The sequence below is a fragment of the Chiloscyllium punctatum genome, chromosome 8 (genome assembly GCF_047496795.1).
Source record: "Chiloscyllium punctatum isolate Juve2018m chromosome 8, sChiPun1.3, whole genome shotgun sequence".
In the NCBI taxonomy this organism is placed as follows: Eukaryota; Metazoa; Chordata; class Chondrichthyes; order Orectolobiformes; family Hemiscylliidae; genus Chiloscyllium; species Chiloscyllium punctatum.
In genome coordinates this window covers 122715239-122742989 of record NC_092746.1, presented here as the reverse complement: position 1 = coordinate 122742989, position 27751 = coordinate 122715239, and the positions used below count along the sequence as shown (strand labels likewise).

Here is a 27751-nt window from a genome sequence, read left to right as displayed (position 1 = left end):
AACAGGCCCTTCGGCCCAACAAGTCCACACCGACCCGCCGAAGCGCAACCCACCCATACCCTACATTTTACCCCTTACCTAATACTACGGGCAATTTAGCATGGCCAATTCACCTGATCTGCACAACTTTGGACTGTGGGAGGAAACCGGAGCACCCGGAGGAAACCCACGCAGACACGGGGAGGATGTGCAAACTCCACACAGTTAGTCACCTGAGGCGGGAATTGAACCCAGGTCTCTGGCGCTGTGAGGCAGCAGTGCTAACCACTGTGCCACCGTGCTGCCCACAAGTGGTATGTGGAAGTGCCCAGTAAAATAGGGCAGAGTCAGCACAGTATCATCACACCCGACAAATCTTTTGGAATTCTTTGAGGAGGTAACGAGTTAGACAAAGGAGAGCCTGTGGACATGATCACATTGGATTTCCAGAAAACCTTTGACAAGATGCTGCTCGGGAGGCTGTTAAATAAGATAAGAGCCCATGGTGTTTGGGACATGGTACTGGCATGGATTGAGGATTGGCTGATTGGCAGAAGGCAGAGAGTAAGACCCAGGGGTCTTTTTTCTGGATGGAAGCCAGTGACTAGTGGTGTTCCACAAAGGTCAGTGTTGGGACCACAACTTTTCACTTTATACATTAATGATCCGGATGAAGGAACTGAGGGCATTCTGGCTAAGTTTGCAGATAGGTGGAGGGATGGGTAGTATTGAGGAGGCGGGGAGGCTGCAGAAGGACTCAGACAGATTGGCAGAGTGGGCAAAGAAGTGACAGATGGAATACAATCGAGGAAAGTGAGAGATTATGCACTTTGGTAGGAAGAATAAGGTGTAGATTATTTTCCAAACGGGGACAGTTTTGGAAATCTGAAGCACAAAGGGACTTGGGAGTCCTAGTTCAGGATTCTCTCCAGGTTAACATGTAGAAATTAAGAAAGCAAATGCAATGTTAGCATTCATTTCAAGAGGGCTAGAATACAAGAGTAGGGATGTACTGCTGAGGATGTATAAGGCTCTGGTCAGGCTGCATTTAGTAATACTTTCAGCATTTTGGGCCCCGTATCTAAGGAAGGATGTGCTGGTGTTGAAGGTGATCCAGAGGATGTTTATATGAATGATGATGGGGATGAAGGACTTGTCGTATGAGGAGCGTTTGAGGACTCTGGGCTTGTACTTGATGGAGTTTAGAAGGATGAGGGGGATTTTCAGATTGAAACGTACAGAATACAGAGAAGCCTGGATAGAGTGGATGTGGAGAAGATGTTTCCACTAGTAGGAGAGACTGGGACCTGAGGACACAGCCTCAGAGTGAAGGGACGACCCTTTAGATGAGGAGGAATTTCTTCAGCCAGAGGATGGGGAATCTGTGGAACTCATCGCCGCAGAGGGCTGGGGGGTGCCAAGTCATTGAGTGTATTTAAGACAGAGTTAGGTACTTGATCAAGGATTACGGGGAGAAGGCAGGAGAATGGGGGTTGAGAAACATCGAATGGCGCAGCAGACTCAGTGGGCCTCCCGTCTTATGGAAAATCGTCACACCAGATCTGAAATGTCCACTCAGTTTCTCTCTCCACAGAGGCTGACAGGCCTGCCCAGCAATCCCAGTGTCTATTTCATCCTCAGCTTGGAGGTTTTCCCATGAAAGAGGCTCATGTCTCCTCTCCCTGAATCCAAGCTCCCTTCTCCCTGAGGTCTGCTGTGGGACTAGTTCCCAGTGTTTCTCACTGAACCTCCATTTGTAGCTCACCCCGGCCATGGGTCAGTGACTGAAGCAGAATTGTTTTATTCTTCTGAAGACAAAACAAATAGTGTCAGGAGGAAGGGTTCTCCTACTACTCAATAAAAATCAAAATTGCTGTTCCACTGTCCTTTCATTTATTGCCGTCCTCACAGAGGCTGCTGGAGCTTGGGAATTACCTGCCCACTGACACAGATCAGAGGGATTAGATTAGATTACTCACAGTTTGGAAACAGGCCCTTCGGCCCAACAAGTCCACACCGACCCGCCGAAGCATAACCCACCCATTCCCCTACATTTACACCTTTACCTAACACTACGAACAATTTAGCATGGCCAATTCACCTGACGTGCACATCTTTGGACTGTGGGAGGAAACCGGAGCACCCGGAGGAAACCCATGCAGACCCGGGGAGAACGTGCAAACTTCACAGAGCCTTAGTCGGGAATTGAACCCGGGTCTCTGGCGCTGTGAGGCAGCAGTGCTAACCACTGTGCCGGGTAATGATCTGTTTGGACTGAGTATCACAATATGTTTACAGTCTGCTATCTCCCCCGTCAACCTCTTTGGGATATTTTACTGCATCGGAGAATATGTGACAGAATCTAGAACTAGGGGTCATGGTTTAAAAGCCAGAGGTCATCCACCTCAGACAGAGATGAGGCAAATGTTTTTTTTTCTCTTGGGGTGGTTGGTGAGTCTTTGAAAAAGCAGAAGTCGAGTTGTGAATATTTTGAAATCAGACACAGGGAGGTTCTTGGTAAACAAGGAGTTGAAAGGTTACAGACAGGATGTGAAGTGATCAGGTCAGATCCTATTGAATGGCAGAGTAGGCTGGAGGGGCTGAATGGTCTCCTGGTCATAACCCGTATGCTGAAGGCATGATATAAATGCAAGGCCTCCTTATTCAGAGGTGCATCTGTCCTGTTTGCTTTTAGGAATTTTACACAGAATTGCAGAGAATTTACAGCAAATTAACAGGCTATTCAGCCCAATGGCCCAGGTCGATGTTGATAATCCAGTGGGCTGCTTCCCATCTCCCTTCCATCTAACCCCGTCACCTTCATGATTGCCTGGTATGGCAACTGCTCTGCCCAGGACCACAGGAAACTACAGCCCAGACCATCACTGAAGCCAACCTCCTATCCATGGACTCCATTTACACAGCTCACTGCCACAGAGAGGCTGCCAACATCATCAACGACCCCTCCCACCCCAGTAATAATCTCCTACAGTCTTATCCATCAGACACACCAGCAGGTTCAGGAACAGCTTCTTCCTAACCATTATTAGACTGATGAATGGACTCTCTAACCTCAAATGATGCTGATCTTGTTAATGTTGATCTTGCTGAGCGCACACACTGTGCAGTGTATCCTCTGTGACTCTGTCTAGTTTTCACCTTATGATCTGTCCATTCTTGCTGACAATGATCTGCCTGTGCTGCTCGTAAACAAAGCTTTTCACTGTACCTTGGTCCATGTTGAAGAGTGTGATGCTGGAAAAGCACAGCAGGCCAGGCAGCTTCCAAGGAGTAGGAAGCAAACGCCCTCCATCAGGGATGAGGCTTGTGGCCTAAGGGGGCTGAGAGATAAATGGGAGGGGGTTTGGGGCGGGCGGGGGAGAAGGTAGCTGAGCATGCGATAGGTAGATGAAGATGAGGTAGAAGGTGATAGGTTGGAGAGGAGGGTGGAGCAGATCGGTGGGAAGGAAGATGGACAGGTGGGACAATTCAACAGGGCACGGCCAAGTTGGAACGTTGGATCTGGGAATAAGGTGGGGGGAAGGGAAATTGGTGACAACCACATTGATCCCATGTGGTTGGAGGGTCCCAAGGCGGAAGAGAAGGCATTCTTCCTCCAGGCGGCGGGTGGTAAGGTTTAAGTTAGTTTATGATGATTTTGGCCTGGTTTATGGTGGATCTGGGCTGGTTTAGGTTGGTTTATGATGGTTCTTGGCTGGTTTAGGATGGTTTCTGATGGATCTGGGCTGGTTTAGGATTGTTTATGATGGTTCTGGCCTGATTTATGATGGTTCTGGCCTGGTTTAGGTTGGTTTCTGATGGATTTGTCTTGGTTTCTGATGGATCTGGGCTGGTTTAGGTTGGTTTATGATGGTTCTGGCCTGGTTTAGGTTGGTTTCTGATGGATTTGTCTTGATTTCTGATGGATCTGGGCTGGTTTAGGTTGGTTTATGATGGTTCTGGCCTGGTTTAGGTTGGTTTCTGATGGATTTGTCTTGGTTTCTGATGGATCTGGGCTGGTTTAGGTTGGTTTATGATGGTTCTGGCCTGGTTTAGGTTGGTTTCTGATGGATTTGTCTTGATTTCTGATGGATCTGGGCTGGTTTAGAATGGTTTACGATGGTTCTGGCCTGGTTTCTGATAGATCTGGGCTGGTTTAGGATGGTTTACGATGGATCTGGCCTGGTTTATGATGGATCTTTGCTGGTTTAGAATGGTTTATGATGGTTCTGGCCTGGTTTATGATGGATCTTTGCTGGTTTATGATGGTTTCTGATGGTTCTGGTCTGGTTTATGATGGTTCTGGCCTGGTTTAGGTTGGTTTCTGATGGATCTGTCTTGGCTTCGGATGGTTCTGGCCTGGTTTAGGTTGGTTTCTGATGGGCTGGTTTAGGGCGGGTTGGTGCTCCCAGCAGGTGTTTGAACCTCCGACCTCGAGAGGGGGATGATGGGCACCATGTTTACCCTAGACCAGGAAGCGCTCTCAGTGTTTTAAATCCCTTCAAAAGGCGGAAGCAGCAAGTAAACTGCAGGAGGAAGAGATAAAGAGAAAGAGAAAAAGCCTTGAACCAGGAAGAGTGGTTTCACCAGCATTTGGACTGAGTCAGTGCCTCTCTGCAGTATCCAGGAGGAATACATTGTATCACAGAAGCTGAAGTGAAACATTGAGGAGCAGCTGAGCCCCTGGACCAGGTAAATGCACCAATGCTTTTGTCTCCCGTAAACAGCGTTTAAATAGCTCATCTCGCCGCAATGAGAACAAGAAATCCCTGCGAACTCTCAGTAAGGGTTGACAGCATCTGTGTGCAGGGAGAAAGCCAGTTAAAACGCCGAGTTCAGCCCGACTCTGGGCAAGTCAAATCAGATTCAAAAATTCAATGTTACTTTCGGTTCCGTTTCAGATCTTTGAACCTGTGTGGGATGTAGGGAATTGACTGAAGTCCGTGACTTGGATTAGATTGTCTGAAAGACAGCAGGTTGTGTAAATCTTGGAGCTATTTCTGCAAAAGTAAAAGGGGCGATTAGTTCATCTTTTTTTTAAAAATTCCAGCAATGACAGAGGGAATTTTATAATAGATGTTGCAAAGAGCCAGCAAGGGACATCATGTGATTCCAGATGCTTGTATTTAACCTTTATTACAATGAACGGAGTTGCATTAATGTAGCGCCGTTCACTTCCACATGGCCCCAAGGACCAGGTCAGTTGTTGTTTTTGTTGTTGTAAGTATAATTACTCTTGCAATGTATAAAACCTGCCAAATTCTGCATAATGTGGAGATGCTGGTGTTGGACAACGCCAGAAGTCAGACAATAGCAGGCTATGGTGCATCACGTTTATATGAAGTCACAAGCTTTTGGACTGCTATAGTGAGGGGCTGAACAGGCTGGGGCTGTTTCTCCTGGAGCATCGGGGACTGAGAGGTGATCTTAGAGGTTTATAAAATCATGAGGGGCATGGACACAGCCTTAGAATTAGAGGGGGTCAAGTTAGAACAGAAATGAGGAGACATTTCTTCAGCCAGAGAGTGGTGGGTCTGTGGAATTCATTGCCGCGGAGTGCAGTGGAGGCCGGGAAGTTAAATGTCTTCAAGGCAGACATCGATAAATTCTTAATCTCGCTTGGAATTAAGGGATACGGGGGGAGTACGGGTAAGTGGAGTTGAAATGCCCGTCAGCCATGATTGAATGACAGAGTGGACCCCATGGGCCGAATGGCCTTACTTCCGCTCCTATGTCTTATGGTCTTATGTCTTATGGATAAGGTAAATAGACAAGGTCCTTTCCCCAGGATGGGGGAATCCAGAGCTAGAGGGCATAGATTTAGGGTGAGAGGGGGAAGATTTAAAAGGGATCTATGGGGCAACTTTTTCATGCAGAGGGTGGTACGTGTATGGAATGAGCTGCCAGAAGAAGTGGTGGAGGCTGGTACAATTGCAACATTTAAAAGGCATCTGGATGGGTATATGAATAGGGTTTGGAGGGATATAGGCCAAGTGCTGGTAAATGGAACTAGATTAGGTTGGGATATCTGGTTGGCAGGGTCTGTTTCCGTGCTGTATGTCTCTATGCTCCTTCGGAAGGGGCAGTGCTCTGAAAACTTGTGATTTCAAATAAACCTATTAGACTATACCTTGGGGTTGTGTGACTTGTGACCAAATTTGGCCCAGCAAGTTTCAAGAGTAAAGGATCATGACCAGATGCTTTTTGTATTTGCCAGGAGATTGCTCTTGTTTTTCTTCAGAACTGTGCTGTGGGATCCTCTCTGTGCTCCCTTTGGTTAGGCCACAGCTGGAGCATGGTGTGCTGCTCTGGTTCCTACGCTCTCTGAAGGATGTGACTGTACTGGAGGGAGTGCAGAGGAGGTTCACCAGGGTATTGCCTGGGATAGAGCATTTCAGTGATGAAGAGAAGCTGAATAAGGCATAACTTTTAAAGTGAAAGGCAGGGGGTTTAGAGTGGATATGAGGAAAATGGTTTTCACCCAGAGGGTGTCATGGGAATTGGGAATGCATGGCCTGGGAGAGAAGTTGAGGCAGGAAACCTCACAACCTTTAAAATGTATTTGGATGGGCACTACGGGAGGCCATGGCCTAGTGGTATTATCGTTAGGGTATTAATCCAGAGAATGGTGTGAGAATCCAGGGCTGAATCCCACTGTGGCAGATGGTAGAATTGGAATTTAATAAAAATCTGAAATTAAGACTCTAATGCTGACCATCTATGTTCTAAACAGAGACTTTTTCCCAGGGTGGAAATGTCTCTCATGAGGGGGCATAATTTTAAGGTAATCTGAGGAAGGCTCTTTGCACAGAGAGTGGTGAGTGTGTGGAATGCACTGCCAGCAGCGGTAGTAGAGTCAGATACATTAGGGACATTTATGTGACTCTTGGATAAGCACGTGGAAGATAGGGCAATGAAAGGTATGTAGGTCAGTCTGATCTTAGAGTAGGATATAAGGCCGGCACAACATTGAGGGCCAAAGAGTCTGTTCTGTGCTGTACTGTTCTATGTTCTATGAATCTGTTGCCAATTGTTGCAAAAGCCCTAATGTCCTTCAGGGAAGGAAACTGCCATCCTTACCTGGTCTGGCCTCCATGTGACTCCAGACCCACAGCTATGTGTTTGATACTCGACTCTCAGTTAAGGATTGGCAACAAAGACTGGCCCAGCCAGTGAGGCCTTTATCCCGTGGATGAATTAAAATAAAAATCTCAAAATGCCTTAAAGTTCAAGGCTAAGAGCCTAGTGCAGGAAGGGGGGGGGCCTAATGTAGATAGGTGGGTGCAGACTTGATGGGCTGAAGGCACACAACACAGAAGAGGCCCTATGTGACTCCTGACTGGGCCTCACATTTTAATGTTTTAGCATAAAGATGGGGCCTTGGACTCTGCCCCTCAGAACTGCACTTGGAGTGTCGGCCTAGTCTGCCCACCGCCATTTTGAATAGTTTTAAGGATTAACAAAAACTGTGAGAGAGAGTCAGCTCATCATCATTACTGATGTCTGTGCTGCCGTTTACACCAAACCCAACCAACGTCGAGGTGCCCACACTTTGGATGCCATTGGGCCGATTCTCCTCCGTCCCTGCCTCGCCGCTTGTGCCAGTGTCAGAACCGTGTCTCTTGCCGTTGGGTCCATCTCCTCGGTATTGCCGTGAGACCCTTCATCCGCTGCTGACAGACCCAACCAACAACAAAGTCCCCAATCCTCAGGCACCATCTTATCCCGCTGGGCACACCTCACCGACACTACCTCAGCTGATGTAGCAGCTGCCAATTCCAATGTCAGGTCCCTTGCCCCGGCCTGGATAGGTGAAGAGGTGCCCCCTCACCGCTGGGATTCCTCATGGCCACCGTCTGGCACAGGAGCCCTGCTGTGCTGCCATCTTGATGATGTGAATGTCTACAACCCTGTGGTGTTTGGTCAAATAATTCCCCTTGAGTGTTTATCAAATCTGACCTAATTACATGTGCTTGGGTTTGAGAAGGAGTACGTCATTGCTCCTGGTCTCTGGTATCTGACAGTCCCCAATGTGCTGTTATAGTTTAGGTCTCAGTATCACCACACGACAGCGAGAAGGACGCAGAACACTCAATTAGAGACAGGCTCCCACCCTGAACCACTAAAACACTCTCTGTGAGGCTGATTGAGCTCTTGTACTGCATCAGCACTTTCTATTTTTACAGCTGGATAACACTCTGACTGACTGAAGCCTTAACTGTTTACAGGTGGCCCAGTGCAGCCGCAACCACCACCTACATTCATATAGCACTTTTTTTAATAGAGGAAAATGTCAGAAGCTGCTTCAGTTCCCTAGTTGCCTCCTTGAGAAGGTGGGGGTGAGCTGCCTTCTTGAACTGCCACAGTCCACCTGCTGTAGGTTGGCCCACAATGCCCTTGGGGAGGGAATTCCAGGATTTTGACCCAGCGACAGTGAAGGAATTGTGATATGTCCTTCGAGATGGAAGTGGTCATGGCTTTGGAAAGTGCTGTCTGAGGACTTTTGGTGAATTTCTGCAGTGCTTCCTGTGGACAGTACACACTGCTGCTCCTGAGTGTCGGTGGTGAAGAGAGTGGATGTTTGTGAATGTGGTGCCAATCGAGTGGGCTACTTTTTCCTGAATGGTGTCAAGCTTCTTGCGTGTTGTTGGAGTTGCACCCATCCAGGCAAGTGGGGAATATTCCATCACAACCCTGACTGGTGCCTCGGAGATGGCGGGGAGTCAAGAGGTGAGTTACTCACTACAGTATTCCTAGCCTCTGACCTGCTCTTGTAGCCACTGTGTTTTTGTGGTGAGTCCAGTTGAGTTTCTGGTCAATGCTAACCCTCAGGATGTTGATTGGATGTTGGTAGGAAGATGACACAGAGACGGTACAATACAAAGTGCACTAGTTTCACAGGAATGCTGGAGCAGAGGGACATGGGTGTATACGTCATTTAAGGTGGTAAGAGAGCAGTGAATAAAGCATACACTATCTCGGGCTTTATTAATAGGACCATTGAGTACAAGAGCATGGGGCTGACTTTGGTTGAATCAATTTGGGTGGAAATTAATAATTCCAATTAGTATTAAAAAATCACTGATAGGTGTAGTCTATAGGCCATCAAATAATAACATCACATTGGGGCAGGCAATAAACCAAGAAGTAACTAGTGCCTGTAAAATTGGTACGGCTATTATCATGGAGCCGTTTAATCAACATGTCGATTTGATTGAACTAGCTCGGTCAGGGCAGCCTTGAGGAGGAGATTGTTCAGTATGCCTGCAATAGTTTTCTTGGCCAACAGGAAATGGAACCAGCGAGGTAGCAGGCTATCCTAGATCTGGTCCTATGAAATGAGACCGGAATAATTAATGACCTCCTAGTCAGGGATCCTCTTGGAAGGAGTGATCCCAGTACGGTGGAGTTTAAAATACAGCTGGATAGTGTGAAGATAAAATCCAATCCCAGGGTCCTGTGCTTGAATAAGGGGGACTATGACACAATGAGGGAGGACCTGGCTAAAGTAGACTGGAAACAGAAACTTTATGGTGGAACACTCGACGAGCAGTGGAGGACCTTCAAAGCAATTTTTAAAAATTGCTCTGCGAAAGGATATTCCTGTGAGAAGGAAGGACAGGAAGGGGAGGGATAACCTGCGTGGGTGCGTAAGGAAATAAGGCAGGCTATCAAAGTGAAAGAGAAGGCAGACCAAGTGGCCAAAAACAGCAGGAATCTAGAAGAATGGGAAAACTTTAAAGATCAACAGAAAGCCACAAAAAGAGGGATTAAAAGTAAGATAGAGTATGAGAAAAAACTAGCACAAAATATAAAGACAGATCGCAAAAGTTTCTATAAATATATAAAACGAAGAAGACTGAATAAAGTAAATGTTGGTCCGTTAGAGGATGAGAAGGGGTGCTTCGTTATGGGAATATGATGAAATGGCTGAGGCACTGACCAGGTACTTTGCATTGGTCTTCACTGTGGAGGATACTGTTAACATGCCAGGGAGTGACAAAGAGACAATCATTAATATGCGAGAGGTAGGGTTGGGCAAGCTAACGGAGCTAAGGATAGACCAGTCTCCTGGCCCTGATGGAATGTCTCCCAGGATACTAAAAGAGATGGCGGGAGAAAGAGACGGTGCACTGGTGGTAATTTTCCAAAATTCGCTGGAGTCTGGGACAGTCCCAGCAGATTGGAAAACAGCAAATGTGACATCACTGTTTAAAAAAGGGAGGTAGAAAAAAAGCTGGTTAATTACAGACCGGTTAGCTTAACATCTGTTGTGGGGAAGTCTATTATCAACGAGAAAATAGCAGGGCATCTCCAAAGAAATTGTCCCATTGTACAGACACAGCGTGGGTTCATGAAGGGCAGGTCCTGCTTCACAAATCTTTTGGAATTCTATGAAGACGTTTCAAGCAAGGTGGACAATGGGGACCCAGTGGATGTGGTGTAGCTAGATTTCCAAAAGGCCTTTTGACAAGGTGCTGCACATGAGGCTGCTGCATAAGATAAGGATGCATGGTGTTAGGGGTAGAGTATGAGCGTGGATAGAGGAATGGTTGACTGACAGGAAGCAAAGAGTGGGGATAAATTAGTGCTATTTTGGCCGGCAATCAGTGACTAGTGGTGTGCCCCAAGGATCAGTGTTGGGACTGCAATTATTCACAACTTACATAGATGATTTGGAGTTGGGGACAAAGTGTCAGCTGCAAACTTTGACACTGTACACTAAGATGAGTGGCAGAGCAATGTGTGAAGAGGAACATAGATACATTGCGTGAGTGGGCAAAGGTCTGGCAGATGGAATACAATGTTAATAAATGTGAAGTCATATAGTTTGGTAGGAGTAACAGCAAAATAGATTATTACTTGAATGGTAACAAGTTGCAGCGTGCTAATTTGCAGAGGGACCTGGGACCTGGGTGTCCTTGTGCATGAAGCACAGAAGGTTGGTCTGTAGGTACAACAGGGTAATTAGGAAGGCAATTGGAATTTTGTCCTTCATTGCTAAAGGGATTGAGTTTAAAAGCAGGGAGGTTATGTTGCAGCTGTACAAGATGCTGGTGAGGCCACACCTGGAGTACTGTGTGCAGTTTTAATCTCCTTACTTGGGAAAGAATGTCCTGGCACTGGAGGGGGTGCAGAGGAGGTTCACTGGGTTGATTCTGGAGTTGAGGGGGTTGGCTTATGAGGAGAGACTGAGTAGACTGGGATTATATTCATTAGAATTTAGAAGAATGAGGAGGAATCTCATAGAAACATATAAAATTATGAAGGGAATCTATTAAAATCGAAATAGGATGTTTCCACTGGTAGGTGGTCTGGGCGGCACGGTGGCACAGGGGTTAGCACTGCTGCCTCACAGCGCCAGAGACCCGGGTTCAATTCCCGCCTCAGGCAACTGTTTGTGTGGAGTTTGCACATTCTCCCCGTGTCTGCGTGGGTTTCCTCCCATAGTCCAAAACAAATGTGCAGGTCAGGTGAATTGGCCATGCTAAATTGCCCGTAGTGTTAGGTGAAGGGGTAAGTGTAGGGGAATGGGTCTGGGTGGGTTGCTCTTGGGAGGGTCGGTGTGGACTTGTTGGGCCAAATGGCCTGTCTCCACAGTGTAAGTAATCTAAGGTGAGACTAGGACAACAGGGCATGGCCTCAAGATTAGGGGGAGTAGATTTTAGGACTGAACTGAGAAGGAACTTCTTCACCCACAGGGTAGTAAATCTATGAAATTCCCCACCCAGGGTTGTAAATCTATGAAATTCCCCACTACTTCAGTAAATAATTTTAAAGCTAAGCTAGATTTTTTTTTTGAACAGTAAAGGAATTAACGGTTACAGTGAAAGTGCGGGTAAGTGAATCTGAGTCCACAAAAAGGTCAGCCATGATGTTATTGAGTGTTGGAGTGGGCTCAAAGGGTCAGGTGGTCTACTCCTCCTAGTTCCTATGGCCTTGTATCAGACATGTGTTAGACCTCAGCTGGAGTATTGTGTCTACTTTTGAGTGACTAAGGGTGTTGAGAGCCCATATAGCAAGGATTGATCTGAGGAATGTCAGCTCAGAAGGCAGATTGGTGATGTTGGGAGAGGAGGAGGTTAGACAGGATGTGCTCCGAATCGTGAGGGGGTGGACAGATCGGGAGAGACTGCTCCCACTCAAGAACAGATGGAGGATGAGAGAGCACAGGTTTTACAAAATGTATGCGCCTCACAAACCTTATTGAATTCTTTGAGAAGGTGACTAAGGAGGTAGATGAGGGGAAAGCGGTAGATGTGGTATATATGGATTTTAGTAAGGCGTTTGATAAGGTCCCCCATGGTAGGCTACTGCAGAAAATAGAGATATGGCATTGAGGGTGAGTTGGAGGTTTGGATTAGGAATTGGCTGGCTGGAAGAAGACAGAGGGTAGTAGTTGATGGCAAAGGTTCATCTTGGAGTGCCGTCACTAGCGGTGTTCCGCAAGGATCTGTTTTGGGACCATTGCTGTTTGTCATTTTTATAAATGACCTGGAGGAAGGGTTAGAAGGTTGGGTGAGCAAGTTTGCGGATGATACGAAAGTCGGAGGAGTTGTAGACAGTGAGGAAGGATATGGCAGGTTACAGCGGGATATAGAGAAGCTGCAGAGCTGGGCAGAAAGGTGGCAAATGGAGTTCAATGTAGCTAAGTGTGAAGTGATTCACTTTGGTAAGAGTAATAAAAAGATGGATTACTGGGCTAATGGTAGACTACTTGGTAGTGTGGAAGAGCAGAGGGATCTTGGTGTCCATGTACACAGATCTCTGAAAGTTGCCACCCAGGTAAATAGTGCAGTGAAGAAGGCATATGGCGTACTGGCTTTTATTGGTAGAGGAATTGAGTTCCGGAGTCCTGAGGTCATGCTGCAGTTGTATAAGACTCTGGTGAGGCCGCATCTGGAATATTGTGTGCAGTTTTGGTCGCCATACTATAGGAAGGATGTGGAGGCACTGGAACGGGTGCAGAGGAAGTTTACCAGGATGTTGCCTGGTATGGTAGGAAAATCCTATGAGGAAAGGCTGAGGCACTTGGGGTTGTTTTCATTGGAGAAAAGAAGGTTTAGGGGTGATTTGATAGAGGTGTACAAGATGATTAGGGGGTTAGATAGGGTTAACAGTGAGAACCTTTTTCCACGTATGGAGTCAGCTATTACAAGGGGGCATAGCTTTAAGTTAAGGGGGGGTAGATATAGGACTGATGTTAGGGGTAGGTTCTTCACTCAGCGAGTCGTAAGTTCATGGAATGCCCTGCCAGTAGCAGTAGTGGACTCTCCCTCTTTATGGGCAATTAAGCGGGCATTGGATAGGTATATGGAGGATAGTGGGTTAGTGTAGGTTAGGTGGGCTTTGATCGGCGCAACATCGAGGGCTGAAGGGCCTGTACTGCGCTGTATTCTTCTATGTTCTAAAGTGAGTAAAAGGGAGATGAGGAGAAACCATTTTCATATAGCGAGTTGTTGGGGGCTTGGAATGCACAGCCTGAGAACGTGGAGGGCGCTTGAGATATTCCAACGAGAAATAGGCCATTGTTTAAAAAGGCTGAAGTGAGGACTGCAGATGCTGGAGATCAAGATCAGAGTGGTGCTGGAAAAGCACGGTAGGTCAGGCAGCGTCTGGAGGACCAGGAAAATCAACATGAAGGGCTCTTGCCCGACATAAGGAGTAACAATCGGTGAATTGCTGATGTGGAGAGCCAGTGCAGATGTGATGGGCAGAACGGCCTTGCTCAGCACAGTGATGATTCTGTCATTTCTCCTTCCCGATCCCTCCCCATCCTCCAGGGTGTGGTTGGCAACAATGCCCTCGTCTGGTAAGAAAGAGACGAAATATTGCTACTTCATTCTGGTGGAGGACCTGTCCATTCAGAGCCGGGTCTTTCCTGCTGGCAACATTGCCATCATTCCAGAGGCCGACTACCTGCAGAATGAGGCTGTGGAGCTGGGCCGCAGAGCCAAGTTCCACCTGGTGGAGGCGGATGTCTACCTTACCCTGGAGGTGGCCAGTCTGCGCCTGCTCACTGTGCAGGAGGCTGGCTTTCTACAGGCAGTCAGTCCCTCGGCCCAGCGCCTAAACCTCTACCTGGAGAAGACAGCTCTGCAAAGCGCACAGCAGCTCCATGTCCACGATCCCGTCACTGTCGACTACAAATCCCTCTCGCTGCCTGGAGTCATTGCTTACATCGGAAGCATCTGTGACAGTGCGAAGCTTTCTGGAACATTCTTCGGAATAGAGTTACAGGTAGGCTACATTGAAGGTCGAACCCACCCCCAACCCTTCGATTCGATTCCAGTCTGTAACTCACTCCCGGGTATCTGTTATTCTACATACAAACCCTTCAATTAGATTCATAGGTTGAATGGCCAATTCTCCTCCTGTATCTTATGGTCCTTATGGCATGGTATTGGTCATTCTATTTATAAATCACTCCTCTCAATTAGATTCCAGTCTGTAACTCACTCCAGGTTATCTCCTATTCTATAGGAACCACCCTTCTGGATTAGATTCCAGTCAGTAATTCACTCCCAGGAATCTGTTATTCCATATATAAACCACCCTAACCCCTTGATTAGATTTCAGTCTGTAATTCACTCCCAAATATAAAAAAAATTATAGATACATAACCTCCCCAAAATCCCTCATTTTATTCCAGTCTATAAACTCACTCTCGTGTATCTGCGATTCTGTATATAAACCATCCTGAACTCCTTGAGTAGATTCCAGTCTGTAACTCACTGCCAAGTATCTGTTATTCTATACATAAACCATCCTGAACCATCAATTAGATAGTGGACAGCGAAGAAGGTTACCTCAGAGTACAACAGGATCTTGATCAGATGGGCCAATGGACCGAGGAGTGGCAGATGGAGTTTAATTTAAATAGATGTGAAGTGCTGCATTTTGGAAGAGCAAATCAGGGCAGGTCTTATATATTTAGTGTTAAGGTCCTAGGGAGTGTTGCTGAACAAAGAGACCTTGGAGTGCAGGTTCATAGTTCCTTGAAAGTGGAGTCGCAGGTAGATAGGATAGTGAAGAAGGCGGTTGGTATGCTTTCTTTTATTGGTCAGAGTATTGAGTACAGGAGTTGGGAGGTCATGTTGCGGCTGTAGAGGACATTGGTTAGGCCACTTTTGGAATATTGTGTGCAAATCTGGTCACTTTCCTATCGAAAGGATATTATGAAACTTGAAAGGGTTCAGAAAAGATTTACAAGAACGTAGCCAAGGTTGGAGGACAAAGGGACTTCGGAGTCCTGGTTTAGGATTCTCTCCAGGTTAACATAGAAATTAGGAAGGCAAATCCAATGTTAGCATTCATTTCGAGAGGGCTAGAATACAAGAGCTTGTACTGCTGAGGATGTATAAGGCTGTGGTCAGACTGCGTTTGGAATATTGTGAGCAGTTTTGGACCCTGTATCTAAGGAAGGATGTATATATTCCAGTCTTTGAGGGGGTTTACAAAAATGATCCTGGGATGAAGGAGTTGCCATATGAGGAACCGTTGAAGACTCCTAGTCTGTACTTGGAGTTTAGAAGGATGAGGGGGCGTTTCAGATTGAAACGTACAGAATACAGAGTGAGCTGGATAGAGAGGACATGGAGAAGGTGTTTCCATCAGTAGGAGGGAGTAGGACCTGAGGGAAGGGACAGTATTTTAGAACTGAGATGAGGAATGTTCCAGTGCAGGGGTGCTGAATCTGTGGAACTCGTTGCTGCGGAGGGCTGTGGAGGCCAAGTCATTGAATGTATTTCAGACAGGGGTAGATAGTGAGGGGATCAAGGGTTGCGGGGTCAAGGCAGGAAAATGGGTTGAGAAACATAACAGCCATCTTGAAATAGCAGAGCAGAGTTGATAGATTGAATGGCCAATTCTCCTCCTGTATCTAATGGTATTTATGGCAAGGTATCTGTTATTCTATATAAGCAACCCCCCTGGATTAGATTCCAGGCAGTAATTCACTCCTGGGTATCTGTTATTTTGTATTTAAGTCACTTTTAAATCCTTCAATTAGATACTGTCCCCAGTATTGATATATAAATCACCCAAACCCCTTTGACTGGATTTGTTTGTGAATCACTCCTTGTGTTTGTTATTCTATATATACCAGCCTTCCACCTTCCTGAACCCCTCGATAGATTCCAGAATGATCTCACATCCAGGTATCTCATTCTCCAAATAACCCATGCCAATCTCTTGACTAAAGTCAAAGGCTGAAGCCTCTTCCCGGGCTCCTGGAGTTGACTCCTCTTCCCTTATACACTGGGTACTGAATCAAACCTGGAGGATGGGGTTTTAATCCTTCCATCTGTCTACCCACTGTTTCCATCCCTTGCCCAATTGCTCCCAGAGTCATAGAGATGTACAACATGGACGCAGACCCTTCGGTCCAACTCGTCCATGCCGACCAGATATCCAAACCCAATCTAGTCCCATTTGCCAGCACTTGGCCCATATCCCTCCAAACCCTTCCTATTCATATACCCACCCAAATGCCTTTTAAATGCTGTATTTGTACCAGCCTCCACCACTTCCTCTGGCAGCTCATTCCATAAGTTTGCGTGGAAAAGTTGCCCCCACTATCCCCACCTCACACTTTGCCATTCTCACCCCCTCCCTCTCCTCCTGTGTTTGAAACCTCTCCTGTGCCAGGTGGAAGTGGAAGAGGATGGGAAAAATGACGGAACGTTTGGCGGGAAGCAATACTTCCAGTGCAACAGAGGTCACGGCATCTTTGTGCCGTTCAACAAAGTCAGGCGGCGCAGGAGCATAGGAGAGGCAGGACAGTTCGTGGGCCCGGGAGACGGGAAGGTGGAGGATCCACTGAGGGATCACCCAGTCGGTCCCGGTGACCGAGTGGCCGTCTGCATGGAGGAGAGGATGGAAAGGGGGGTGGTGATCGATGTCATCGACAGAGGCTCAGCCGTGTTGGTTAACATTGAGTTGGTGAGTGGACCCCCATCCCCTCAGAAACCATAGCGACAGTCTTCCATCAGCCCAGGTTGGTCCTGGCCTTACTCTGGGATGGGATGGAGGTGATTGGTTCATGCGACCTCTCCACCATTGGCCAGGCTTCTGAAAGTGACCGGGAATAATCTCGTAAATACGAGGACCTATCCCACACCCACAGGGAAAGCGAATCCTGCGATTGCTCGGAGGTGCTGTGTAAATCCCAGGCCCTTCCACTCCTCGTTCCCAGACCCAGTGATGTCTGACCTCCTTCTGATGGAGGGGGTTCAGCTGACCATGACTGCCTTGTCCTGTTGCCCCCTCTCAGTTTTGGCTCCATGGTTAGCCCAGTCGCATTGACTCGGAAGGTCATGAGTTCAAATCCTACTGCAGGGCCCCCAAACCTCTAGCTATCCGTCCCACAGTGTGGTACCATAGCTGTGATGGCTGCCATCTTTCGGTGATAAATCGTAGTCCAGTTTACCCCTTTCCCAGAGCATGGCCAACACTCCTGCCACCATTGTCTGAACTTCCAGCTGGTGGGAGCTTGCTGTGCTGATTTTCCTCACACTGTCCCTGGAAGCCATTGCAGACTGTTACGTCTCCCCTCTGGTACACTTGTATTTTTTTTTTACTCGCCACTTTGGGTTCGCTGAAGCGAAAGGGTCTGGAGGCTAAATCTGAGGGTTGTCTCATTCTGTGACAGGACCAGGTGAAGGGAGAGGAACTGAAGATGCCATTGACGGTGCCACTGTCTTCCGTCATGAGAGAAGACCTGCTTCGACCTGCTGGCAAAATGCACCCCAGTGCCCGTAAGTCTCGATGTGAGGAGAGGGTGGGCAGCCGAGGCTTTGGGCCTGGCCTGGGCTGGGTCAGGGTAGAAGAGAGTCAAAGGTCTGGCACGTGTAGTTCCCCACTTCGAGCTCTTGCTGTGGTCTGTGCCCAGGGACACTGTGTGCCCAGTATTCCCTGAACATTGGTATCCAGTGTCCACTGCAGTCGATTTGATCCAGAACTCTATCCACACTTCGGAAGTATCCCATTGCCTGCATGATGGGCTTCTTGATGAAACATAGGGGCAGAAGTGGGCCATTCAGCCCATCGAGTCTGCTCCACCATTCAGTGAGATCATGGCTGATCTGTTATTCCTCAAATCCGCTCGCCTCCCTCTTCCCTGTAACCTTTTGATTCCCCTTACTAGTTTAAAAAAAATCTCTACCTCAGCCTTAAACATACCAAATGGCCCAGCCTTGACAGTCCTCTTTGGTAACAAATTCCACCAATTCAGTCCCCTCGGAGTCCTCCTTGTTGCTGTTTGAAACGATCCCTTACACTGAGGTGATGTCCTCTAGCCCTAGACTCTGTACCGAGGGGAGTCGACTTGATTCGGGAATTTGATGGCTTTTTCGTTTTCTTGCTGTCTAGCCAGAGATGGTGAGCTCTTGGTGGACGGGGGTTTCACACGAGTGCCCCTGGAAAACGGAGGGAGCCGGTCGGCGCACTTCCTGGGAGTTAGCTCGGTCGTACAAATCGACATGGGCAAAGGTCAGCTGATGACTGGAGTGATCCGGTGGATGGGTTACCTCCCTGAGATGGTGGGGGAAATCGCTGGTGTCGAGCTGGTAAGCGGAGGATTGGCGCTAGCCCGATTCTGTGGAGATGACTGACTGTCTCCAGCATGTCCCCCTCCCCCACACACCCCCGTCCCTTCCTCCTGTAAACCTCCTTCATACCTCCCCTTCTGCCTGAGCTTGTCATTGTCTTTTTGGGTATCTCCCCCTCTGACTTGCACCCTTCACTCCCCACTCCCTACGGTGTGAGAAACATTGGGATATTGTCTCTGTCTACGATCCTATGTTCCTCTCTGAAGACCATCTACTGGGGAGGCATCACATAAACACGAAACACAGCAACAGTGGTAAGTGACACTGTATTGTACCTTTTCTTCTCAACCATTTCCATCACTCCATCCTTCGTCTCCCTGTGTGTAGGCCTCAGGCATCATCCTGTGTCCCTGGCGCATTAAGCACATCAGTACTCTCCCTATCTGTTGTCCTATGTCTCCGAGGTGTTTAATGTTGAGGACAAAATGCAGTGCCTTGCTTTATCAGGCCCTTCATTGGATCCGATGGAGCAGATCTGACCTATTGGCCATACTGACTTTGAACCTGGCTCAGAGTGAGACGTTGCTGAAGTGCCTTATCAATAAGGATTGACTTGCCGGTCAGTTTAGCACCCTTTTCTCCTCTAGTACAAATTGTTGTGATTGTAAGAAATTTGGCACTCTTGTAAATTGTCCTGATGTGAAGCTTTGACAACGTAGCTTTTTGTTTTGGTCCCATTCTGAGTCACTCTGGGATCTCGCGCTCCGGGATTTCGCACTCCAATCATCAGGATAATCTGCCTAAAGTAGATGTTTCCTGTGTCCTAGGATTTGTCCATTTACTTCTATTTACACCTCCTCTCAAGACAGACCGACAGGTCTGGGTTTATTACATTATCTTCCTCCTGTCCATGGTCGTTCTTAATCCTCGCTCCTCACCTCTTGCGGTCACTTTGCACATCCCGTGTAATTCCTGTTTGGAATTACTTTCCACGTCTGTGACAGGATGAAGACCGAGGGCTGTCTGACGGGACCTGGAAGGGACACCGGTATTTCCATTGCGCTCCTAAAAGAGGGATCTTTGTCCGATTGGAATCCTGTCGGCCGGACACCCGTTTCCAGTCTCTCCTCATCACCTCGGAGAACTCCCAAGATCCGGGGCAGAGCTGTAAGACATGTTCCTGACTTGACATCTCCCCCTGCCCCTCTCCCATACCTTCCCATTGTGCTCCTCTAAGTAGGAGGTGACCCAGAGTGACAATTCAGGGTCACTCCAAGGGGAGAGGAGGTGGCTCGCTGAGCACATTCAAGGCTCCATTTTAATCCAAATTGGATTGAAGGATTTTGGGGGAAAAAGCAGGAAAGTGGAGTTGAGGATTATCAAAAGGGGCCATGAATGGTGGAGCAGACTTGATGGGCTGAATGGCCTAACTCAATTCCCATATGTTAATGATAGGAACTTTAACTGTAGGGGGTATAATCAGGAAAGTGGTAAACAGTGAGGAGAATAGCCTTAAATTGCGGGGGGAGTAGTCAGGGAGGCAAACAGAAAATTCAACCTGGAAAAGTATAAGTTAATACAGTTGGGAAGGGCTAAGAGATTACTTAATGAATAGTAGGACTTGTCCCTGTCTCCCTGACTGTAGCAGGGCAGGTAGGTCAGGTAAAGACAAGGCGTGGGTTACAGAAGGTGGGGCCTCCATGGTGACCTCAGCCAGTGTGGGACTTGAACCTGTGTTGTTAGTACCAGTCTGCTGTCCAGCTAACTGAATTGATCAATCACTGATAGGGCATGGGTTTAGGGTGAGAGGGGAAAGGTATAAAAGAGACCTAAGGGGCAACTTTTTCATGCAGAGGGTGGTACGTGTATGGAATGAGCTGCCAGAGGATGTGGTGGAGGCTGGTACAATTGCAACATTTAAGAGGCATTTGGATGGGTATATGAATAGGAAGGGTTTGGAGGGATATGGGCAGGTGCTGGCAGGTGGGACTAGATTGGGTTGGGATATCTGGTTGGCATGAAAGGGTTGCACTGAAGGGTCTGTTTCCATGCTGTACATCTCTATGACTCTGAGGTGTTCCAGTTGTATAGGACCTTGGTTCAGCCACATTTGGAATACTGTGTATAGGTCTGGTGGCTACATTCCCAAAAGGATGTGGATGCTTTGGAGAGGGCGCAGAGGAGGTTCACCAGGAAGTTGCCTGGTATGGAGGGTGCTAGCTATGAAGAGAGGTTTGCTGGATTAGGATTATTCTCATTAGAAAGACGGAAGTTAAGGGGGGTCCTGATTGAGGTCTACAAAACCATGGGAGGTATAGATCGGGTGGATAGCAAGAAGTTTTTCCCCAGAGTGGGGGACTCCGCTACTAGGGGTCATGAGTTGAAGGTGAGAGGGGGAAGGTTATGGGGAGATATGTGTGGCAAGGCATTTATACAAAGGCTGGTGGGAGCCTGGAACGCGTTGCCAGCAGAGGCGGTAGGGACAGGATCGATAGCGTCATTTAAGATGTATCTAGACAGACCCTGAGAAAATTAGCGGCCGGTTTAGAAAGAGGATCTGGATCAGCGCAGGCTTGGAGGGCCGAAGGGCCTGTTCCTGTGCTGTAATTTTCTTTGTTTAAGAATGAGAGGCGTAGATACAGTGGATAGGAAGGCATGTCTTCCATTATTAAAACGTTTTAATAGTCAGGAAGCAGAGACTTAAGCTAAGAGGTAGAAGACTGTGAGGAGAAATATCACCCAGAGGATAGTGAGAATTTGGAAGTTGCTGACTAAAAAGAGAATGGTAGACGTGCTCTAAATGGACTCAGTAAGGCATTCGACAACGTTCCTCATGGGAGACTGGTGAGCAAGGTTAGATCTCGTGGAATACAGGGAGAACTTGCCATTTCGAGAGGGACTGGCTCAGAGGTAGAAGACAGAGGGTGGTGGGGGAGGGTTTTTTTTTCAGACTGGAGGCTTGTGACCAGTGGAGTGCCACAAGGATCGGTGCTGGGTCTACTACTTTTCATTCATTATATAAATGATTTGAATGTGAGTATAAGAGGTATAGTTAAAAAGTTTGCTGATGACACCAAAATTGGAGGTGCAGTGGACAGCAAAGAAGGTTACCACAGATTACAATGGGATCATGATCAGATGGGCCCACGGGCTGAAGAGTGGCAGATGGAGTTTAATTTAGATAAATGTGAGGTGCTGCATTTTGGGAAACCAAATCTTAGCAGGACTTATATACTTCATGGTAAGGTCCTAGGGAGTGTTGCTGAACAAAGAGACCTTGGAGTGCAGGTTCATAGCTCCTTGAAGGTGGAGTCACCGGTAGATAGGATAGTGAAGAAGGTGTTTGGTATGCTTTCCGTTATTGGTCAGAGTATTGAGTACAGGAGTTGGGAGGTCATGCTGTGGCTGTACAGCACATTAGTTAGAACACTGTTGGAATATTGCATGCAGTTCTGGTCTCCTTCCGATCGGAAAGGTGTTGTGAAATTTGAAAGGGTTCAGAGAAGATTTACAAGGATGTTGCCAGGGTTGGAGGCTTTGAGCTAAGAGGAGAGGCTGAATAGGCTAGGGTTGTTTTCCCTGGAGCATCGGAGGCTGAGCAGTGACCTTGTAAAATTATGAGGGGCATGGATAGGATAAATAGACAATTTTTTTTCCCTGGGTTGGGGGAGTCCAGAACGAGAGGGGAAAGGCATGAAAGGGACCTAAGGGGCAACTTTTCACGCAGAGGGTGGTACGTGTATGGAATGAGCTGCCAGAGGATGTGGTGGAGGCTGGTACAATTGCAACATTTTAAGGGGTATTTGGATGGGTATATGAATAGGAAGGGTTTGGAGGGATATGGGCCGGGTGCTGGCAGGTGGGACTAGATTGGGTTGGGAAACCTGGTCGGCATGGAAGGGTTGGACCGAAGGGTCTGTTTCCATGCTGTATATCTCTATGACTCTGTTTTAGTCAGAAACCCTTCTAACGTTTAAAAATATTTAGATATTCACTTGTGTTGCTGTAGCCTTTAGACAAGTGAATGGGATCAATGTCTAGAGATCTCGGGGCCTGGCAGGATGGGAAGATTTGCCTCGTGGTGGTGGGGAAGGGGGCAGGGGTATGGAGTGGGGGAGCCAGTGATATGACAGTCCGTGAGAGTGTTACACAACAGATCCTTTCCACCCCCCCCCCCCCCCCACCACCCCTTCCCCCAGGGAACCCGGAGAGCAGCGTGGTCCCCATTGTAACCCCTCCCCCGAGGAACGAGGAGGCAGTGCGGGTCCTCGAGGGCCGGATGCGTGGGATTCAAGGGCACTGCAATTCCTGCTACATGGATACTGCCCTCTTCAGGTAGGGAGGACCCTCGCTCTGGTGGTCTGATTCTGAATCTGAGTGAGTGGGAATGAAAAGGGATGGGGGAGGGGAGTGTGGAACCGGAGATGGTGCTGTAATTGGGTGGGGGGGGGTAGGATGCGGTGTAACCGTTCTCAGTCAGGAGGGGGCTGGCCTCGGAACACCGGAGTGACCGGGCAAAGTGGGAACAGCGCTGGGGAGATTAACTCGCCCGAGCCTGGCCTCTGACATGATTTCTGGGAAGCTAGTCAGATATTCCCCGGAGAACGAGAAGCTTCACTCACTCGCATATAAGACGTCGGAATGGAATTGGGCCGTTCGGCTCATCAGTTGTGCTCTGCCAGCCAGTGGCCTGGCGCTGTGATCTGAATCCTGCTTCCCCAGCCAACAGGGACACAATCCGTGTAAATCCTTCCCTCAGCTTTAGGCTCGGAGCTGCTGTGTCCAAGTCCGGAGCTTCCTGAGCTGTTGTTCGGTGTGATATTCCTGAGGGAAGCAGGATGGAGTGGCTGGACTATTTCCACTCAGGTGACGGGATGGGGGGCTCTTGCAGGAGAGTATGTGTATATCACAGAAATACAGGGGCCAGCCCCTCTGTCTGTGATCATTTCACACTATCCACACCCCCCTTAGAAAACTGTACAGGCACTGGAAAAGGCTGGTATGGTGGCTCAGTGGTTAGCACTGCTGCCTCACAGCACCAGGGACCCGGGTTCGATTCCAGCCTCCGGCGACTGTCTGTGTGGACTTTCCACGTTGGTGCTCCAGGTTCCTCCCACAATCCAAAGGGTGAATTGGCCACAGTAAATTGGCCATAGTGTTCAGAGATGTGCAGGCTAGATGGGTTTGTCATGGGAAACGCAGGGTTACAAGGATAAAGTGGGGTGGTGGGTCTGGATGGGATGCTGTTTGGAGGGTCGCTGTGGACTCGATGGGCCAAATGGCCTGCTGCTACGCTGTGGGGAAATCTGTGATTCTCTGGTAATGGCCTCGTGTTGTCCTTGCAGCCTCTTCTCCTGTACGTTGGTGCTGGACTCCATGCTTCACAAATCCATCAGCCCCCAGTGCAGACACATCCAGCGGATCCTCCGGGAGGAGATCGTCAATCCACTTCGCAGGTCGGTACATGGCTGGGAGGAAGGTGGGAAGCGAGGCGCACTGTCCGAGATCTGGAAGGGCAGGGCCACGCCTGAGGGGCGGAGCTGGGATGGTGGACCGAGGTGGAGAGTCTGAATGTCTCTCTCTGTTCCCTGATGACTAGCGAGTAGCTAATGTTGTTCCTCTGTTCAAGAAGGGAAATGGGGATAATCCAGGAAACTATAACTGGTGGGGGGTGGGGGTGGGGCGGTTTCATCAGTGGGTGGGAAGCTACTGGAGAGAATCGTTGGGGATAGGATTTACACACATTTGGAAAAGCATTGCCTAATGAGGGATAGTCAGCATGGCTTTGTACAGGGCAGGTCATGTCTTACTGACTTTTTAGATTACTTATTGTGGAAACAGGCCCTTCGGCCCAACAAGTCCACACCGACCCGCCGAAGCGTAACCCACCCAGACCCATTCCCCTACATTTACCCCTTCACCTAACAGTATATGGACAATTTAGCATGGCCAGTTCACCTAACCTGCACATTTTTGGATTGTGGGAGGGAAGCGGAGCACCCGGAGGAAACCCACGCAGACACGGGGAGAATGTGCAAACTCCACACACACAGTCACCTAAGGCAGGAATTGAACCCGGGTCTCTGGCGCTGAGAGGCAGCTGTGCTAACCACCGTGCCACCCAAAGAGGAACAAACCGCAGTGGAAAGGAATATTAGAGATTAGGTTAGATTCCCTATAGTGTGGAAACAGGCCCTTTAGCCCAACCAGTCCACACTGACCCTCTGAAGAGTAGCCCAACCAGACCCATTTCTCTCTCACTAATGCATCTAACACTATGGGTGATTTAGCATGGCCAATTCACGTGACTTGCGCAACTTTGGACTGTGGGAGGAAACCGGAATACTTGATTGAATTTTTTGAGGAGGTAATGAAGGTTACCGAAGAGGGTAGATCAGTAGATGTTGTTTGCATGGATTTCAGTAAGGCTTTCAACAAGGTCCCTCCTGGTGGGCTCATCCAGAAGATTAAGATACATAGGATGCACAGTGATTTGGTCATGTGGATTCAGAATTGGCTTGCCCATGGAAGGCACAGGGTAATGGTGGATGGGTGTTTTTCAGGCTGGAGGTCCATGACTAGTGGCGTTCCACAGGGCTCTATACTGGGACCTCTGCAGTTTGTGACATCTATAAATGACCTGGATGAAAATGTAGATGGGTGGCTGACTAAGATTAGATTACTTAGTGTGGAAACAGGCTCTTCGGCCCAAGTTCACACTGACCCTCCAAAGAACAACCCACCCAGACCCATTCACCTAATACTACAGGCAATTTCCCGTGGCCAGTTCACCTAACCTGCACACCTTTGTGGGAGGAAACCGGAGCACCCGGAGGAATCCCACGCAGACACAGGGAGAATGCGCAAATTCCACACCGACAGTTGCCTGAGGTGGGAATTGAACCTGGGTCTCTGGCGCTGTAAGGCAGCAGTGCTAACCACCGCACTACCCACCAAGTTAGTGGATGATACAAAGATCGGTGGAGTTGTGGATAGTGTAGAGTACTGTCAAAGGATACAGTGGGATACAGATCAATTGCAGATACAGGTGGAGAAATGGCTAATGGAGTTTAATCTGGATAAGTGTGAGCTTCTGTGCTTTGGCAGGTCAAATGTTAAGGAAAAGTACCCAATTAATGGCAGAACCCTGATTACAGAAGGATCTTGGGGTTCAAGTCCATAGCTCCCTGAGAGTGGTCACACAGGTAGATGGGGGTAAAAAAAGGCGGATGGTGTGCTTGCCTTTATTGGTCGGGGAACTGAGTTCAAGAGTCAGGATATCATGTTGCAGTTTTCTAAGACTTTGGTTAGGCCACAGCTGTAGTACTACATTCCATTCTGGTCTCCACATAACAGGAGGGATGTGGAGGCTCTGGAGAGGGCGCGTAAAAGGCTGACCAGAATGCTGCCTGAATTCGAGGGTATCAGCTCTAAGGAGAGGCGAGGAAAAACTCTTCTCTGGAACGGCGGAGGGGATACTTAATAGAAGTTTATAAAATTTATGGGATGCATAGATAGGGTTGATTGGTCAGAATCTTTTTCTTGCAGTTAGATTAGATTAAATTGGGTTCCCTACCCACCCAGACCCATTCCCCTACGTTTTCCCCTGACTAATCCACCTAACACTATGGGCAATTTAGAATGGCCACTTCACCTAACCTGCACGTCTTTGGAATGTGGGAGGAAACCCACGCAGACACGGGGAGAATGTGCAAATTCCACACAGATAGTTGCCCGAGGCTGGAATTGAACCCGGGTCCCTGGCACTGTGAGGTAGCAGTGCTAACCACTGTGCCACCGTGCTGCCATTTAAAATGTCTAATACTAGGGGGAATGCGGTTAAGATGAGAGGGGCATTTTTTTTTACACAGAGTGGTAGGGGTCTGGAATGCGCTGCCAGGGGTAGGGGTGGAGGCTGATACAATCGGAGTGTTTAAGGGGCTTTCAGATATGCAAGGAGCGGAGGGATATGAACCAAGGACAGGCAGGGACTAGACTAATTTGGTGTCATGGTCAGCACAACGCTGTGGGCCGAAGGGCCTGTTCCTGTGCTGTACTGTTCTATTCTGTCCCTGTCTGTCTCTGTCTCCACTGTTGGAATATTGCGGGCAATTCTGGTCTCCTTCCTATCGGAAACTTGAAAGGGTTCAGAGAGGATTTACAAGGATGTTGCCAGGGTTGGAGGATTTGAGCTCTAGGGAGAGGCTGAACAGGCTGGGGCTGTTTTCCCTGGAGATTCGGAGGCTGAGGGGTGACCTTTATAGAGGTTTATAAAATCGTGAGGGGCATGAATGGGATAAATAGACAAAGGTCTTTTCCCTGGGTTGGGGGTGTCTTGAACCAGAGGGCATAGGTTTAGGGTGAGAGGGGAAAGATATAAAAGAGACCCAAGGGTCAACTTTTTCACCACAATCTCGATGTGTGCTTTCTCTCTCTGCCCCAGAGATGGGTTTGTCGACTGTAAAAAGGTCATGAACCTGAGGATGGAGCTGACAGCAGGTGGTTCCTGTGCTGGGTTCACCAGTGAGGGAGAAAGGTCAGTAACTGTATACTCACTCTCTGGATCTCTGCTGGTCTCTGTCTCCCCCTGGGTCTCTGCCGCTCTCTTTCTGTGTCTGTGTGTATCTCTTTTCTCACTGTGTCTCTGAGTGTTTCATACAAACGATGCCCTTCTGTAACACAGTGATGGTAACAATGTTGGAAATGCAGCAGCTGATTTGTGCACCAGCAAGCTTCCCACAAACAGCCGAGTCTATCCTCTGATAATGCAGCACTCCCCCAGCCCTGTCCCCGTGGCTGTGCTTTGGTGTCTGAGCGAGTACTGACTCGATTAGCTCCCAGGGGCTGGTGCTGTTTGCTGAGGGAGGGTAAAAGTGCTGCAGCTCCCACTGCTCCATTTCTTGTCATCTTTGATTGTCAAGTCCAAAATGTGATGGTCACGTGGTGGAATAGCCAGTAACCATCATGCTGTGGGCCCCAGCTCTGTCTCTGTCACAGGGTGAGACTGGATGGTGGGGAAGGACAATGTAACGAGGTGTTCACCCCCCTCAGTGTAGGGAAATGAGGTGTGACTGAGCCACAGAATGAGTGTTTCCTGCCTTTGTCTTTCCTAGACCCGGAGGAGTTCCTCAATGTCATCATGCAGCACGTGCTTGGCCTGGAGCCATTACTCAAACTCAGGTTAGTCACCATCCGTGCAATCCCAAACCCTCATCCTAGAC

The 27751-nt window shown here is 48.3% G+C and overlaps 1 protein-coding gene across 1 annotated transcript in view; it reads left to right on the top strand.

The window, feature by feature from the left end:
• The first annotated feature begins 4456 nt into the window (after window positions 1–4456).
• Window positions 4457–27751, top strand: part of cyldl (cylindromatosis (turban tumor syndrome), like) — a 28394-nt gene continuing 5099 nt past the window's right edge. Inside the window, exons 1-10 of the mRNA XM_072574994.1 lie at window positions 4457–4671; window positions 13764–14220; window positions 16630–16923; window positions 17633–17738; window positions 18352–18548; window positions 19535–19697; window positions 22730–22865; window positions 23876–23986; window positions 26974–27063; window positions 27642–27726. Coding sequence (XP_072431095.1) covers window positions 13780–14220; window positions 16630–16923; window positions 17633–17738; window positions 18352–18548; window positions 19535–19697; window positions 22730–22865; window positions 23876–23986; window positions 26974–27063; window positions 27642–27726 — 1623 coding nt within the window. The 5' untranslated portion in view covers window positions 4457–4671; window positions 13764–13779. The remainder of the gene's footprint in view (window positions 4672–13763; window positions 14221–16629; window positions 16924–17632; window positions 17739–18351; window positions 18549–19534; window positions 19698–22729; window positions 22866–23875; window positions 23987–26973; window positions 27064–27641; window positions 27727–27751) is intronic.